This window comes from Fusarium oxysporum, chromosome 13 (assembly GCF_000149955.1).
Source record: "Fusarium oxysporum f. sp. lycopersici 4287 chromosome 13, whole genome shotgun sequence".
Taxonomy (NCBI): domain Eukaryota; kingdom Fungi; phylum Ascomycota; class Sordariomycetes; order Hypocreales; family Nectriaceae; genus Fusarium; species Fusarium oxysporum.
Genome location: NC_030998.1, coordinates 946,377 through 961,663, shown reverse-complemented (window position 1 = coordinate 961,663; position 15,287 = coordinate 946,377). Strand labels below are relative to the sequence as shown.

General features: G+C 47.9%; 6 protein-coding genes across 11 annotated transcripts; 3 read left to right on the top strand and 3 right to left on the bottom strand.

Annotated features, from left to right (window-relative positions):
- The first annotated feature begins 434 nt into the window (after positions 1–434).
- Positions 435–2,680, top strand: FOXG_20695 (uncharacterized protein). Of its 4 annotated transcripts, XM_018400992.1 has the most exons (9): positions 435–640; positions 698–902; positions 954–1,023; positions 1,074–1,229; positions 1,284–1,545; positions 1,600–2,140; positions 2,189–2,234; positions 2,285–2,367; positions 2,424–2,646. In XM_018400992.1, exons 1-9 carry the CDS (start codon positions 546–548, stop codon positions 2,526–2,528), a joined length of 1,563 nt encoding a protein of 520 aa, XP_018250748.1. In that variant the 5' UTR covers positions 435–545; the 3' UTR covers positions 2,529–2,646. The 4 variants fall into 4 exon arrangements, with proteins under 4 accessions (XP_018250748.1, XP_018250750.1, XP_018250749.1 ...); XM_018400994.1 differs by having other exon boundaries at positions 954–1,229; positions 2,424–2,680; XM_018400991.1 differs by having other exon boundaries at positions 484–640; positions 2,285–2,637.
- A 939-nt stretch (positions 2,681–3,619) lies between these two features.
- Positions 3,620–5,426, bottom strand: FOXG_12242 (uncharacterized protein). Its single transcript, XM_018391989.1, has 5 exons — positions 4,725–5,426; positions 4,587–4,677; positions 4,473–4,537; positions 4,159–4,419; positions 3,620–4,108 (listed from the first exon to the last, which is right to left on the bottom strand). The coding sequence occupies exons 1-5, from the start codon at positions 4,900–4,902 to the stop codon at positions 3,873–3,875; spliced, it is 831 nt and encodes a 276-aa protein (XP_018250746.1). The 5' UTR covers positions 4,903–5,426; the 3' UTR covers positions 3,620–3,872.
- A 173-nt stretch (positions 5,427–5,599) lies between these two features.
- Positions 5,600–7,780, bottom strand: FOXG_12241 (uncharacterized protein). Its single transcript, XM_018391988.1, has one exon. The coding sequence runs from the start codon at positions 7,266–7,268 to the stop codon at positions 6,021–6,023; it is 1,248 nt and encodes a 415-aa protein (XP_018250745.1). The 5' UTR covers positions 7,269–7,780; the 3' UTR covers positions 5,600–6,020.
- A 626-nt stretch (positions 7,781–8,406) lies between these two features.
- FOXG_12240 (uncharacterized protein) lies at positions 8,407–10,569 on the top strand. 3 transcript variants are annotated; one of them, XM_018391985.1, is made up of 4 exons: positions 8,407–8,780; positions 8,832–9,235; positions 9,289–9,815; positions 9,864–10,569. In XM_018391985.1, the coding sequence occupies exons 1-4, from the start codon at positions 8,471–8,473 to the stop codon at positions 10,225–10,227; spliced, it is 1,605 nt and encodes a 534-aa protein (XP_018250742.1). In that variant the 5' UTR covers positions 8,407–8,470; the 3' UTR covers positions 10,228–10,569. The 3 variants fall into 3 exon arrangements, with proteins under 3 accessions (XP_018250742.1, XP_018250744.1, XP_018250743.1); XM_018391987.1 differs by having other exon boundaries at positions 9,289–10,569; XM_018391986.1 differs by having other exon boundaries at positions 8,407–9,235.
- A 6-nt stretch (positions 10,570–10,575) lies between these two features.
- Positions 10,576–15,213, top strand: FOXG_12239 (uncharacterized protein; the record flags this gene model as incomplete). Its single annotated transcript, XM_018391984.1, has 4 exons — positions 10,576–10,997; positions 11,057–11,565; positions 11,624–13,786; positions 13,843–15,213. The coding sequence occupies 4 exons, from the start codon at positions 10,576–10,578 to the stop codon at positions 13,938–13,940; spliced, it is 3,192 nt and encodes a 1,063-aa protein (XP_018250741.1). The 3' UTR covers positions 13,941–15,213.
- Positions 13,858–15,223, bottom strand: FOXG_12238 (uncharacterized protein). Its single transcript, XM_018391983.1, has one exon. It carries the CDS (start codon positions 15,138–15,140, stop codon positions 14,037–14,039), a length of 1,104 nt encoding a protein of 367 aa, XP_018250740.1. The 5' UTR covers positions 15,141–15,223; the 3' UTR covers positions 13,858–14,036.
- Between the last annotated feature and the right edge of the window lie 64 nt (positions 15,224–15,287).

Below are 15,287 nucleotides of genomic sequence, written 5' to 3'. Positions count from 1 at the left end.
TGAGAGGCGTCCATTCGACCGCCGGAACTCCGTCACTGCTGTGCTACATAAAGCCACTTGCGATTAGACAAGGTATGTTGCACTCGGTCTGAGGGGGTCGAGTCACGACGCAACAGCAACTCCGTCGACTAAATCGTCACCCAGCTAAAGATATCTCGATATCCTATCTAATTGACGTCCGTCTCCATGCGGCGAACGCAGATAAGTGGCCAAACCGTAAAGGGGTTCGCGATGCCGCTACTCCCAGCAAAGTAAGTCCAGACTGTGCCATCCTAATTGTGCCTAGTGCAACGCGTGGGTTACAACAGAGACCGCGATCTCGCTTCATTTCCCCGCACGATAACGACCAACCCTGGAAAAGCTTATCTCGGCACTCTTGGCCTGGGGGAATCCTTGGCACTCTTATCAGCTCGCTTGCAGTCTATGAACGTTTCGTGACGGGGTCTATTTAAGATATATCCCATCTTGTTGAACGTAGCTACTGTTGAGAGCAATAAGGACTCACATAGATCAAGACTTGGCAGTTTTCGCCAGCTATTTTCGCCATGGCCGATTCGACTCCTCACCAGGTCACCGAAGGTCACTTGCGGCCGCGTCTCAGCAAGTTGACCATGGTCGCGATGACATTTGCCATTCTCAAGTAAGCAGATCCACATTGCCATTAATAGCCAAAGACTCACTATACTGACTTCTACAGCACTTGGATCGCGTTAGGTGGCACAATTGGCATCGTCATGCCATCTGGAGGCCCAGTCGCGCTCCTGTACGGCTTCATCTTCTGTGTTGCTTGCAATTTCGCTCTAGCCTTCAGTCTTGGTGAGCTTGCAGCTATCTGGCCAACAGCAGGCGGGCAGTATCATTTTGTATACGCTCTCAGTAGTGACAGATGGAAGAGGTTCTTAGTACGCCCCCCTCTACAGTCGATAACGCTACGGGAAGCTAATAATCTTCAGAGTCTTTGTGCTGGCTGGATTAATATTGCTGGCTGGCTCACCCTTGTAACAACTGAAGCGATCTTCTCTGGTGACTCTTCCTTGCCAAAAGAAGTAGGCGCTTGTGCTAATTGGATTCAGCCATGTTTATTGCTGCCGCTATTGTCGTCGCATCGGGGAGATCAACGCCAGTCGACTCTTGGACAACATACCTTGTCTTCCTTGCCATTATCACGTTTTCGACCATCGTGAACATCTGGGGCAATTCCATCCTTGGACCTTGGAGCAACTTCGCTCGTAAGTTTTCACTTACAAAAGCCTGAGACATAGCTTTCTAACAGTGTCATCAAGTCTACTGGTCAATTCTAAGCGTTATCATCATCAGCATTGTTCTGTTATCCATGTCAGAAAAGACCAGCGCCGAGTTCGTTTTCACAACGTTCAATAACGAGACGGGATGGTCAGATGGGATGGCATGGCTTCTGGGTCTACTTCAATCCGCTTTATCATTGATTGGATTTGACGCGGTTTTGCACATGACTGAAGAAATGCCTAATCCCCATCTGGATGCCCCCCTTGCAATCGTCTATGCTATTGGTGTTGGTGGTTCTACGTGAGTATTGAGACCCTGGCCAAAGCAATCTGCATGAGATACTGACCCCAACAGTGGCTTGATCTTCATCCTAGTCATCCTCTTCTGTCTGACTGATGTTGACAAGGTAGTCAGCTCGCCTACCGGTCAGCCCCTGATCGCTCTTTTCGATCAAGCCACGAACAGTCGAGCAGCATCTACCATCATCAGCTGCATGCTAGGGCTGTGTTTCATACACGGCACAAATGGATCTATCACCACCACAAGTCGATTGATATACTCCATGGCTCGAGATAATGGCTTCTTTTTCTCTCGATATTTCAACCACATCAACCCGAAGTTGGAGGTTCCAGTTCGCACGATCATCTTCACCTATATCTTCAACGTGCTATTTGGTGCCCTTTATCTAGGACCTACAGTTGCTTTCAACGCCTTCATCGCGTCTTGCACGATCCTTCTGAACATATCATACGCTTTCCCAATTTTCGTTTTGGTCATTCGAGGTAGAGGCATCCTCGCTCCGCATCAACACCCTCATACGCCGTGGAAGCTTGGAAACTTCTGGGGATATCTGGTCAACTGGACAGCTTGTCTGTACGTTTCGGTAACTTCAGTGGTATGTTGATTTCCAGCGAAGTAGGACGAGTTACTAACTTGGACACAGCTTTTCTGCTTCCCTCCATCGTTACATGTCACTGGAAACACAATGAGTACGTATTTTCTTTCTCTTGTAATTACTCGTCTGCTTACATTATCACAGATTATGTTTCTGTCGTCATAGCAATCTGCTGCCTCGCCATTGCTATTTATTGGATTGCTCGCGGGAAGACCTTTGAGGGGCCTGTAAGTCTTCTCTCTCTGGTATGTTGGCCGAAACATGATGCTAATTGGTGGCTCAGAACCTCGAAACCATTATGGCACAAAGAGAAGAGGTGGCTCATGCGCCTGGCCATGGCAGACGTGGCGAGAAGGAAGATATTCATGATCATTCTGTATCTGCCTAGATTATATAATGGGTTTCCCCTGATTGGTGATCCAGTACTAGTCCATCTTGGATCGGCAGTCAAATATCATTTCTAAAATTTTAAAGGTGTGATTGCTGAACAATGCAAAATACGCGAGTCTAGAACTAGCACTTATAAAGGGCTTAAGCCAGCCCCCCAGCCTCATATCAACTGATTGGAAGCTGAACCATTTATACTGTAAGATTGAGAGGAAAAAGAAAATAGTGCATAGAGCATTGAAGTCCTGCTAAAGACAACATGTATGTATGTATGTATGTATGTATGTGTATTTTTCGTCTGGGTGGCTGTAACGAAGCCAAATCTCCTACTGGAGCAAAAGACGTGCTGAGCTAGCTAGGTACAGGATACCCCGCTTCCTTCACCATCCAGCATACCAATGGCACAAAAGGTGCTGTATTTCTCAAGCCCGTCACCCGTCAGCGGGTTCGAGGGCAATCTATTGTCGAACTTTTTCCACCGACCAGAATTCTCTCGCGCATCACTACATCTGCTGACGCAGTCCACAATCTCCAGTAACCAAGTTGTAGCTCGTAGTCGACTGTCGCGGCGGCAGGGAAAAACCTCGGGAAGGGATCAGAGGCCGACGGTGCGGCTTGCCTTTAAAGGAGAAAAACCCATCGCAATCGGCGTCGTTGATCGGAAGGATGTCGCTACGAATGCCCGGGGCATCGCCCTCCGATACTAAAGACAACAGGCCTGCGAAGAGGAGAAGGTACAGGGTAGCAATCGTCGATTCTAAGGTTGTGGTTTAGCGTATTTCAGCCAATGAGATTCTCATGAGCCGAAAGCTATCTTGAGCTTTCCCTCAACGGAACATCTAGATTGCTTATCTCTGATAAGATAACGCTTGCGGCAGAACTAATGGCTTATCAACTTGACGAGATAGCCATAGTAACCCAGACCATTCTACTGTGTGTGGCGAAGTTGAATGGCCAAGACCTTTGTAATACAACTCCCCCATATGCCGATTTTCCTCGATCGATTCTTTAGAAGAGGATCGACTGTTTCTTGAATAGTATAGATACTCTATTGCGTTATATCACAGAAATGCATCAAGAGCAATTGACAGATTAGAAGCAAATCACTTGTAACATTATAGAAAAGCCCTCTGTGCTTCGTCACAGTGACAGTGATTACATAGTGGTCCATTATAAACAAGCCTCAAAACGTGGATGTAAGCTCAAAAAGCAATATACGACGGCAAAAAGGACTTTTATAAGACGTGTTCCTATCCAGGTTCTTGATTATCAACGTTTCCTTTCCCAATATAACAGGGGGTCCTCCCATCGACACGACAATATCCCTAAAGCCATGTGATCCTTTTTAAACTGTCTTGCTTGCATCCTTCTTTGCATCACTTTTGCCGCGGATGATGGTCGAGAGATCGCCCAGAGGTAGCATGATGGGGAAGTCGACGGACATGAGCAGAATAGACATGAACATATACCAGCCGATCAACGATAGAGCGAACAACAAGCCCGCTCCAGCATGCTGGCACTTGAGCGCAAGATTAGCCTTCCCTTGAGAAACGGCGAAGAAGGCAGCGGCAAGACAAGAGACTATTGGGAGGGTTAGTGAGTGCTGTATCAAAGGAGGACGTTGGACTTACAGCAAGGAACAAGCAAGAGCAAGATGGAGAACAGAGCGACGTTTGTTCGAATACTCGCGATAGAATAGATTGTGCATAGAATGGCCATGGCAATCAGGAAAAATGCGAAAGTCGAGTAGAATTGAGGCTGAGTGAGACCATTTGCAGCGGTACCGTCGGTGGAATACGTGCTGTAGGCACCAGAGTCAGGGACGACAGTTGTACCGAATGCAAGCCAGAAACCTCCGAAGGTGAAGAAGACGGTCGACGGGAAGGTGTTTCCTGGAAGACTAACGTTAGCTGATGAATTACAATGGGGGAGAGTCAATTCTTACCGAGAATCCATTCACCAATACCTCCCAATACAAGAAGAACACCACCAAGGCCAAAGTAGGCACCACTGTGATCTATTAACTAACTTCTACAATCGAAAGGACGGCAGGACATACACGTTCGCAGCGGCAGCAAAGCCACCAGCTCCCTGCCATCCGAGTAGGCCCATGGATGCTGGCGTGGAGCACATCAAAAACCCAGCCAAAGCTAGACGCGTCAGTATCAAAGGGGCTGTTCAAGGCAATAGTACATACCGACTGGCGTAGGATTGCCGAAGGTCTTTCGGAGGTCTCCCTTCACCCTATTCTGTGGCTGAAGATAAAGCTGCTCGAATAGCTCTGGCGAGATGGGGATGCTCCGGGTTGGATGGACATGATCCAACTCTTCGCCTTCACTTCGAGGCTTGCCGTTGACGCTGTTACGGGGAGACATGTTGAGCTTGGTAGATGAGCAGACGCGTTCGTGTATGAGCTTGGTAGGGGAGGGTTATGAGAGACAGGGGAGCTCAAGCTTGATGCCGACGAATATTGAGGGGAAGCTTCAATACTTTATAAGCTATAGCACAGCTACCAAGAAGAAATAGAGTTTCCATTCCCCCGGGTTGATGGTCTGGGGAAGTGGGCTCTGGGGAAGGCATGCGGAGATGTTACATTGGCTTGCAGTTAGATCCATGCACAAGCGACAGCTAAGCGACAGCTAGGTTCAGGCCAATCTAGAGATCGTCTGAAATACCGGTTCGGCCTTGAAGTGCCGAATAAACGCGAACCTCCGTCACCTGTCGTCCATGGATAATTGGAGTCCGGGATGATGATCAAGCCCGAATACTCAACAGACAGTGGTTTACATGACACGCTGGTCTGCAGCCATATCCATGATGAATATCAGGATGAGACACTCCAATGCGCTCTGGATCTCATTGAATCATGAGGGAGACTTTACTAGTTCTGAATCAAAGAAAGCTTCATCAAAATGACCAGGAATCTCAATTCTCCTCCTTGGCAAGATGATGCTTGGACATCAAAGTCCAAGCCCTTCGGTCGAGCGGCAGACTATATAAAGTACAGACATGTCGATCAAGAGCTATACCAGCATTTTATGCCATTGTCTCAGCAAAAAAAAGTATAGCCCAATTGGTAAAGTGTTCGCGATAGTGTGATGACCAATGAACGCCATCATGAGCTGAATGCGGAGACGGGTCCGGGCTGCGGGCTCACCTCCGCACTGCAACTCAACACGAACCAGTGATAGACTAGCGAGATGAAAGATCTCAAATGAAAGAATAGCTATGGAGATCGTGATACATGTGATAATTGGTCTGGTGATTAGATACATCTGGTTAGGTCGGTGTAGAAGACGGTGAGGGATGCGGACGGAGGTTGCTGATATCAAATTACCGAGATCTACCTTTCATGCTAGTCAGGTGTTGATACTACCCTGGGTGACAGTTATCCATTCTGATGAAATTTTGGGTGTTTATTTGCTAGAGATCCATGCATTGACGTGCGCGCTTTGACGATGAACCATACCACGTCAACGTTCAGATCGACAGATCAGCTAGATCCGGTGCCTTCAGCTTTGACATGCTCCCACTCACTGTCCTGAGTTGAAGGTTCATCCTCTTCCGGGAGCTGTTTCTTCAGCCCCTCAAGAATAGTCTTCAAGCCATCCGACACCTTCGGGTTATTCACCTTCTGGATCCTCTGCTCCAGCTCCCTGATCTTATCTTTCAACTCTTGCGTTTTGATATCAGCCAGATCAACAACCTCAGCATCTTCCTCATCCTCCTCTTTAATCTCATTCTTCTCTTTGTCTTGCCGTTCAAGACCGTCACCCCAAGCTTCCGCAAAAGCCTGCGCCATATTGTGATCCTTGATCGCAAACACAATCTCATCAATGTATTCCCATCTCTCCTTTAGCGGCCTTGACTTATCGTATCTTGGAGTTAGAACAGATTTCCAGATCCTTGCTATTTCACCGACGGGGTTTCCATGCGCGCCGCAGCCCCAAGCTCCAAGTACAAGTCGTTTGGACTTTTTGACCATAGCGATTCGCATAACGGCCCTCATCTTGGCTTGCGCCGTATCGCGATCCTTCTTGTTGGCGTATGATGCTACTCCGTCCTCGTCAAGCTCGAATTCCGGGCCGCGGATCATTGCAGCTGTGATGCAGTCGACATAGAATCGATCCTTCTTGTCCAGATCATTCCCGTCTTCATCTCTGAAGACCAACACCATCGGAGTCCAAATCGAAGAAAGTTCGGGGAGTCGGTACCACTCGTCCTTGAGAGAGGGATATAGCGTAGTGCGCATACACAATGACTCCTCTTGGCTATTCGCACCATTGAGAAATCCACCTCCAGGATTCAGAGGCGAACCCATGTTCAAGATTGTCACATGAGCTCTAGTATTACCAAGATCTGTTTTGATGCCCGCCGGTGTCTCAATATTAAGAAGATCTCTTGCAGCAGTAAGCGTGTCGACTTCCCTGATTGAGATTCTTGGTGTTTTAAGCTTTTCCAAGCTCTCATGGGGATCCTCAGCGCCATCTGTAGCTTTGCCCTTCGTTGCTGCATCACCCTTGTCCTCATGTTTCTTCAAGAGCTTCCCATATGCTTCAGGCAAGACTGTAGTGTTCATAAAAGGTATCAGCTCTGCTGAATTGATTCCTTTCTGAGCACCGGGATACCCAGGGAGGAGGCTGGGGATGACCTTGTTGATGGTGGCTTTGGCCTTTTTGGAGCGTGCATCTTTGCGAAAAGCCGCTGGTGGTCGGCCGATAGATGGCTCTGTACGTCCCATAGTAATATTCTTCCAGTCGTGAATTTATTTGTGAGGTGAAACTCAGAGTTTTTGCGACGTTGGTGACTCAATTCGAGATTATCAATTCGGGCGCTTTCAGTGGACACCTTTTGGTTGGGGACCTTGATGAGCAGCGACCCAGATCAGCGTAAAACTACCTACAAAGGTGTTTTGGGCTTGAAATAAATTTTGTGGCGATGAAGAAAGGGAATCGCAAAAATATGCGCCAAATGAAGCATCATGGAGACGTCAAATGCGCAGACTAGATCGTCGCCACTGATGACTGCCTGACCTCGTCACATGATCAAGACCAAAGTCCGTCTTTCGGCCGAGATCTTGAGTACGGAAAACACCAAGAAGCCGACAAACTTTAAACTCACGATACATGATACGATAATTCTAACATCATGATCTCGATGCAAGTTTGGGACATTGAAAGATGATTCATGATGCAAATTTTAGCCACGTTTTCATGGCCTCAAGACGCCAGTCTTGGCATTTGTAACAAAGACATGGAATAGATTAACTCATACCAAAATCACATGAAGTACCACGTCTCAATATTTATAATCGCTAATTATTCTTCAGCCCAGTAACATGTGATCAGCCTTGCCAGCACATGAGTAGACCCAATTCTATTTACGACCAAACCTCGGCCGGAGTTTTGGTAGGGAACGCACGGCAAATAGTGGACTGATCAGATCCACAGTCGGCTTTTCTCGTATCCATTTTCCCCTACAAACTCCGTCGGACATTTTAAGCATGATTCCAACAGCCCAAGCTTCTTATCTCTAATTACCAAAACCCTTGTCTAGCACCTGTCAAAACCACGTTTCAGTGGATCCAGAGAAGAAGTATCGAAAATGTCGGCGCTGCCAGACTGCGATTTCCCGACCCCCCGGAGAGATTATGCAGACTTCGTCATCAAGATCTAATTACGTTCCTTGATACCCGCAAGATCGAAAGGTGTTAGACCCCCTTCTGCCCAAATCTGGATCTCACCACGCCCAAATCCGTCCTGTGACTCCGTCGTCACAGCAGAAATCACCTGTTGCTCACCCCGGCTTCGAGGCCCGCTCACCGGCGCTCCCGACGAAATGGAACCCCGATCTCGCCATATTATTATAAAGGGCTCGTCCTCCCGTCTTGGAAGTCCTTTTGAGGAATAGTATGAGCAATCATTGCAGATTCGCAACAACATCATGTCTTCTAGACCAGATTTGCCTAGCTCTTGTATGAGCGACGATGAAACACTACGACAAAAGACACCAGAATCGAAACCGCGACATAGCTCGTTGGTAAAACTTCTTTTTGACAGGACGAGAGTTGATCAAGCTGTTGAGAACCATAATTATCCTGGATCAGGCTCCTTTGAAGATCCGTTTGTTGTTAGCTGGGTTCCTGATGATACAGGTAACCCGCTCAATTGGCCCAAGTGGTTGAAATGGACCATCACAATGGTTTCAGCCGCAACATGTTTTGCTGTCGCGTTTAGTTCTAGTGCCTATACAGGTCAGTCTTATAACCCTCGGCAATCGACATAGCTGACATGTCATATGACAGGTACTATCGTGCCGCTTATGATTCATTTCAAGGCCAGCCATACACTCATAACTGCTGGCGTCTCCCTCTACGTCCTCGGTTTCGCTGTCGGACCTCTCCTCTGGGCACCGCTTTGCGAAATCTACGGTCGACAAATTATCTTCGTCATCAGCTATGGCTTGTATGTTGTCTTTAGTGCAGCATGCACAGCAGATAATGGCGTCGCTACTCTTCTGGTCCTTCGCTTCTTCTGCGGAACATTTGGCTCATCACCTCTGACCAATGCTGGCGGTGTTATCTCTGATATCTTTAATGCTGACGAGCGTGCTATCGCTATGGCATTCTTCTCTTTGGCGCCTGCACTGGGTCCCAGCTTGGGTCCCTTCATTGGTGGATACTTGAGTGACGGTCAAGGCTGGAGATGGGTAAGTCACCCAAGTCCTTGGTTCCGACATCATACACTAACCAGAGTTTCCAGGTTATGGGATTGATGGCCATTGTTGCCGGATTCTTCTGGGTACTCGACATGTGCTGCGCTCCCGAAACCTATGCACCTTACATCCTTCAGAACCGAGCCGACTTCTTGTCCAAAAAGACTGGCAAGGTTTACATCTCCATCTACGAACACCAAGGCAAGGCCGATCCACCAGCCGTCGTTCTCAAGAAGGCCCTCATTCGTCCTTGGCAACTCCTATGCTTCGAACCTATCGTCCTTCTTCTCTCCATCTACGTAGCTATTCTTTTCGGAACCCTTTACATGCTGTTTGGCGCATATCCTGTCGTCTTCCAGCTTGAGAGGGGCTGGTCTGCTGGCAAGGGAGGTCTGGCCTTCCTGGGAGTTGCTGTCGGAATGATCAGTGCCATTCCTACGATTGGACTCATCAACATATGGTATATGAAGGTCACGAAAAGGTTCGGCAACGAACCTGTACCTCCTGAATACCGTCTCCCGGGATGTATGCTCGGCGGTATCTGTGTCCCTGCTGGCATGTTCTGGTTCGCATGGTAAGCTCAGGTCTTGTTACAGTCAACATATCCACTAACAGTTGACAGGACATCATATCGTTCAGTCCATTGGATGTCCCCAGTAGCCGCTGGTGCCCCCTTCGGTCTCGGCATGTCTCTCGTGTTCCATAGTATCTTCAGCTATCTCATCGATTCATACACCATCTACGCTGCCTCGGTCCTAGCATCAAACGCCGTGTTGCGATCTCTATTTGGCGCCGCCTTTCCACTTTTCACTAAGCAGATGTACGACAACCTAGGAACACAGTGGGCCAGTACAGTCCCTGCCTTCCTGTCACTTGCTTGTCTACCCATGCCATTCATCTTCTTCAAGTACGGTCCTGCTATTCGACAGCGATGCAAGTATTCTGCAAGGGCCGCACAGGCGTTGGCTATGGCAAAGAAGGGCTAGATCTTGAGGGTTTGCCATATTATTTCTTACTAATTTCTATTTAATACTGTGTCTTGACATTAATGGACCAAAAGCGGCATATGGAAGGAGTTATTGAATCACCTTAGACATAGAATATTCACCAGTCATAGATAGATTATACAGAGTCAACTCAAGTTTGAATCTTTTTCTCTCCATTATGCCTAACGGGGCTGAGTCTTCCAAGCCTGCAGCTTCAATTGGTGGAATTCTTTTAAGTCAGCACGGCATGGGCAACAACAATTTTAAATCAGGCTGTGTTGAGAAGGCCTTTTCCCTCAGCTCACCTCACTTGTTCCCACCCACCAAAAGATCGAGTGCCCATCCGCGATGGATCCTGTCACGGCCGTTGGCCTAGCGTCTGCCATCATTTCCTTTGTCCCTTTGTGCGTCAAATTACTACAGAGTGCGCGGGAAATTCGCGACTCTCTCGACGGTAGCGTCGAAAAAAACTTGACGCGAAAAGCTATAGTGGATGAGATGAAAGCCCTTTCTCGGAGACTTAAATCAGCAGATCAAGCCAGAGTCCTACCCGAGCAGAGGGGTCTTTACGACCTCGCCCTAAAATGCCACGAGTTATCGCAGAAAATCCTCGACCTCCTCGATAAGATCAGACCCAAAAGTAAGAGCTCTTTTGAGAACTATCGGTCTGTGTACAGGGCTTGGAGTTGCGAAAGCGAGATTAAGAATCTGGAGAAGCAGCTCAACGACTGTCGGAGTCAGTTGGCATTGGGTATAGTGGATCTTTCAAGGTATCAGATTCCCTAAATCCTTGTCTTCATCCGTTACAGGATCTCACAATCGCAAATAGTCAAGACTTGGCAGTGTACTCGAAAAGGATTCTAGCCATGGCCCAAACCGATGCATCGCGACTAGAAGAACTTCAAAGGCATACAGAAGCGTTGAGGAGTGGCGTGCAAGTCGAGCAAATCGGGACCGAAGCCGGTACTCAACTACGCCGTCTTCTAGGTCTTCAGGATGATGCTCTTGCTGCCATTTATCAGAATCGAATTCTTGAAAGCATTAAATTCGAGAACATACACGAAAGAGATGACAGAGTTCATTACCCTCATGAAAAGACTTTCAACTGGCTGATAGAAGATGATGAGACCCTCGAGAACGAGGCAACGGGGATGAGCAAGTCCGAGACCCTTGACATGCATGAGATGAAGTCGAAATCAAGGGAACTTTTCATGAATTGGCTGTCTTCATCGGAGGGCATCTTCCATATCTCGGGCAAACTGGGCTCAGGCAAGTCCACGTTGATGAAACTGCTTTGCACACATGGGCAAACTCGACTTGAACTTGAAAAATGGGCAGGTAAGTTCTCACTTACCCCGAGCTTAACCTGAGATGGTAAACTTATTACTCGTTGTAGGGAATAGATCCCTCCTCATCACCCAGTTTTTCTTTTGGACACCCGGAACCGAAATGCAAAAATCTTTGGATGGTCTCTACCGCTCTCTTCTCTACGACATACTCCACGCCTTCCCTGAACTTATCAAAAATGTCTTACCAAATATTTGGAAGGAAGTCGAGACTAGCCCTTGGCAGATACAAACTAAGTTTGACTTGCCGATCGATGTTGTCAAGTCTGCCCTTGAACAAATCATTTTCAACAGCGAATCGTGCGCTCCTCGGGTCTGCTTCTGCTTCTTCGTTGATGGCATTGACGAGTACGACGAGTCACATAGCAGAGATCATATTTATCTTGTAAGATTGTTAAGACACTGGGTCAAAGACTCTGAAGGGAGGTTGAAAATGGTTGTTTCCAGTCGAGACTACAACGTATTCCTGAACGGGTTTTCGGCGGATTATCGGCTCCAACTTCACGAACTGACCTGGTTTGACATGAGACAATATGTTCAGGATTCATTATCTCACCTTCCAGACTCCACCCTCAAAGAGCATTTACTTAAAACTATTCCAAGGAAAGCATGCGGTATCTTCCTCTGGATAGTTTTGGTGGTTAATGAGATCCGGAAAAAGGTCGAGGATGACGTGACGCAGGATCAATTACTTCAACTCCTTGACGGTCTTCCACCTGGCTTGGAAGCGTTGTTTGAGCATATCCTCAACAGACTCGACGAAAACAACCGAAGGACTGCTTATCAAATCATGGCACTATTGAGAACTGCCAATGATAACTATCTGACCTTGTCTCTGATGGAGTTTTCGTTCCTTGAAGATTATCACAGAGACTCGGAACTCTCGATACGAGACGAGTTTATGTCTCGCTACGCAACGGATTCAGACGTCAGTAGAACACCAGAGATTTACGGCAAAAGGCTTCGTGGTTTCTGCGGTGGTCTTGTCGAGTGTTACCCATCCAAACCAAACTATCACGGCCCTTGGGGAGTCCTTAGCTTCACACACAGATCTATTCCCGACATGCTTGAGAGACCAAAGATCAAAGCAGAAATGCAGCCATACCTGAAGGGTTTTAGTAGCGTTGACGTACTGTCTTACTTGATCTTTGCGGCAGCGCGATTCCTGCGGAAGGATAAGACAGAAGTCAAAGATTCATGCGCTAGAGTAACATGGATGCGTCTGGAAGCGAGGATTGATAGACCACCGTATCGATTTCTGCAGTATGTTTCGTCATGGGTCGGTGATCCTCTCGACATGAAACCTGAACCAAGCTATCCTCTCTTGCACCAGGGTATCCAGGTATATGTCAACCGTGGACGGCAAAGCTTGGATCGATATGGGGTAATTACAGGACTGGAGACATTCAGTGTCCTATGTCAGGCTGCACTCATAGGCCATATTGAGTACGTTGAATGGTTTCTAAAGAATAACCTCGAAGCTATCGACAAGTCATGGAAGACGTCTCTTGTTGGCAACGCACTTCTGCAAGCCTATATTCGAGTTGGTCTACCTATACAGTTGTTGAGCTATTTCTTCAAGGGCCATTTCCTGTCGCTTGAACGAATTCCGTTCGAGGCCAAGAACCTTCTCCTTGATGGCAACCCTCCAGGAAGTCTTACGGTCGGCCCCCGCTCGTCTATTGCCTATGACTATGCACTTTCAGACGACCACACCGTTTGGGAAAGAATCTTATTTTATTGTTTCCTAGGCTGGGTTGGCATGGCATATCCGTTCCATACCGATCGATTTGGTCTTGCTGTTGAGCAATTCCTATTACACGGAGCCCCATCTGAATTTCATATCGTCATCGAGCCTCTGCGCTCTCCCACTCAAGTCACGTTTCACTTTCCCAAGCCCAAAAATCCTTTGACGTTTGAGTGTGAGAGCAATAGATCTACTAGCGAATTCTTGATTGAAAATGTCACAGGTTGGGACGAGTGTGATGGAAAGCTGAGCTTATCACTTCTCCGATGGATACAGAGCGTGAACCCTAAAAATAAGGCTGCCATAATCGATATCCTCGAGACCGCCAAACAGTGTGCTCCAGGGTCAAAACAACTTGAAACCGCCCCTCTTGTGGCAGGTGGAATAGCTCCAAGGGCTACGGAGCACATAGACATGACAAGATCTAGCTTTTATCGCCATATGCTACTTTACAAACTCTTTCTAGGTGGGTTGGAGGTCATCGATACCAACGCAAGAAAGTTTTAACTAATAAATCAGCAGTCTTGGTAATAGTATTGGGACTTTGTGTTGGCTGGAAATCGCGTGACGAGCAAAGAGAACACCAGAAGGCTGGGGTCACTTTCCCATGCTATGGTTGATAATGACCTTTGTTTGAGCATAACACCGAATCACTGGGACATAGTCTTGAGAAAGGGAGCATGGATGTTTTACTTAATTAACCTATCTGGTGTCTTTCAGAAGTCCTCAGCAGTCAAGCCAACATTCTTCACCTTGGCCAGACGAAGAAGCTCTTGACCAATCGAGAGATCCATAACACCAGTACCGACACTCTTGTAAATAACAAATCCACTTTCAACCCACTTGGTCAAGTCATTCGGGTTCTCGGTGTTTTTGGTCTGGAACAAGTGACCGATCTCAAGCATTTTATCCGTAGGGATCTCGGCTTTGATGAGTTCTCCAGCCTCTTGCAGGCAGCCCTCCCGACTGTCGACTGCAACGGATCCACCCTGATACCCCACAGATGAAAAGGGCCCTGATGGGTTGATGACTTGCTTCAGAAGCTCGGGGTCGATTTCCTGCATGTCAAGGCGGTAAGAACCGATCGCCGCGAGATACCGAGTCTTGCTCAGAGCCTTCTCGGAAGTGAGGTATGATGCCGGGAACAGTGGTTCCGTGCTTGGTGTTGTAAAGAACAAGACATCCGCATCTACAACCAAAGCCTCCATAGCGGCGTCACGGTCTTCCTTAGGATCAAAGGCCTGGAGGCTGATGTGCGACGGCCATGTCGATTGATCGTTAGACTTGAGCGAGTCTATCAACTGCTGAGTCCTTTCCGCAGAGCGGTTGACAATGGTCACAGACTTGATATCCTCCTCCTTCAACAGGAGTGCCAAGCGAATGTGCCATAGCGCTTGCTTCCCCGCACCGAACACCACGATGTTCTCTGTGTTACGCCTAAATCGATAAGGCAGCATTGAACCCAGCGCAGTTCGGAACGCGGTGAGAGCGGCTGCATTGAGCGTTCCTATGGCTTGACCTCTAGCGTCGCACAGAGTCAAGACACTCTTGAGACCTGCTTCAGAAGGCTTGAGCTTTTCGCTTGGGGTGATACCGACGATCTTGACACCGATCAATTGGTCAGTAGTTCCGGGCATGAACAGGCTGACTTGTCCATCCCGGTTGACGACTGCACGGTGAGGTTGGTACTGCTGTTCATTGTTGCATGAGTATTGAATGAGAGCCTGCTCCAGAGCGTTTGCGAGATCGGTCACGTCAGATGGCGATAACGTGTCGAGGATGTGATTGACGTTGGCGTCTGAGAGAACTGTGAAAGTCATCTTGTAGGGCTATTTTTGAGGGTATTGGTAACGTGAGATGGGAAGCAATCGCTGGTGATAAGCCGGACGTGTTGGAGTTGGAGTTGGAGATCTTTATTAATGCCGCTATCGGACGCGGCCTCTATCGGCTCTGGCGGGGTCAAGCGG

Coding starts and splice junctions, on each gene's coding strand:
- FOXG_20695 (XM_018400991.1), top strand. CDS start 546: ATGGCCGATTCGACTCCTCACCAGGTCACCGAAGGTCACTTGCGGCCG. Junction 1,546..1,599: donor ATTGGTGTTGGTGGTTCTAC/GTGAGTATTGAG, acceptor TGACCCCAACAG/TGGCTTGATCTTCATCCTAG. Junction 2,141..2,188: donor ACGTTTCGGTAACTTCAGTG/GTATGTTGATTT, acceptor ACTTGGACACAG/CTTTTCTGCTTCCCTCCATC.
- FOXG_12242 (XM_018391989.1), bottom strand. CDS start 4,902: ATGTCTCCCCGTAACAGCGTCAACGGCAAGCCTCGAAGTGAAGGCGAA. Junction 4,538..4,586: donor TTTGCTGCCGCTGCGAACGT/GTATGTCCTGCC, acceptor AATAGATCACAG/TGGTGCCTACTTTGGCCTTG. Junction 4,109..4,158: donor GCTCTTGCTTGTTCCTTGCT/GTAAGTCCAACG, acceptor CCCTCCCAATAG/TCTCTTGTCTTGCCGCTGCC.
- FOXG_12241 (XM_018391988.1), bottom strand. CDS start 7,268: ATGGGACGTACAGAGCCATCTATCGGCCGACCACCAGCGGCTTTTCGC.
- FOXG_12240 (XM_018391985.1), top strand. CDS start 8,471: ATGTCTTCTAGACCAGATTTGCCTAGCTCTTGTATGAGCGACGATGAA. Junction 8,781..8,831: donor TAGTTCTAGTGCCTATACAG/GTCAGTCTTATA, acceptor GTCATATGACAG/GTACTATCGTGCCGCTTATG. Junction 9,236..9,288: donor ACGGTCAAGGCTGGAGATGG/GTAAGTCACCCA, acceptor CAGAGTTTCCAG/GTTATGGGATTGATGGCCAT.
- FOXG_12238 (XM_018391983.1), bottom strand. CDS start 15,140: ATGACTTTCACAGTTCTCTCAGACGCCAACGTCAATCACATCCTCGAC.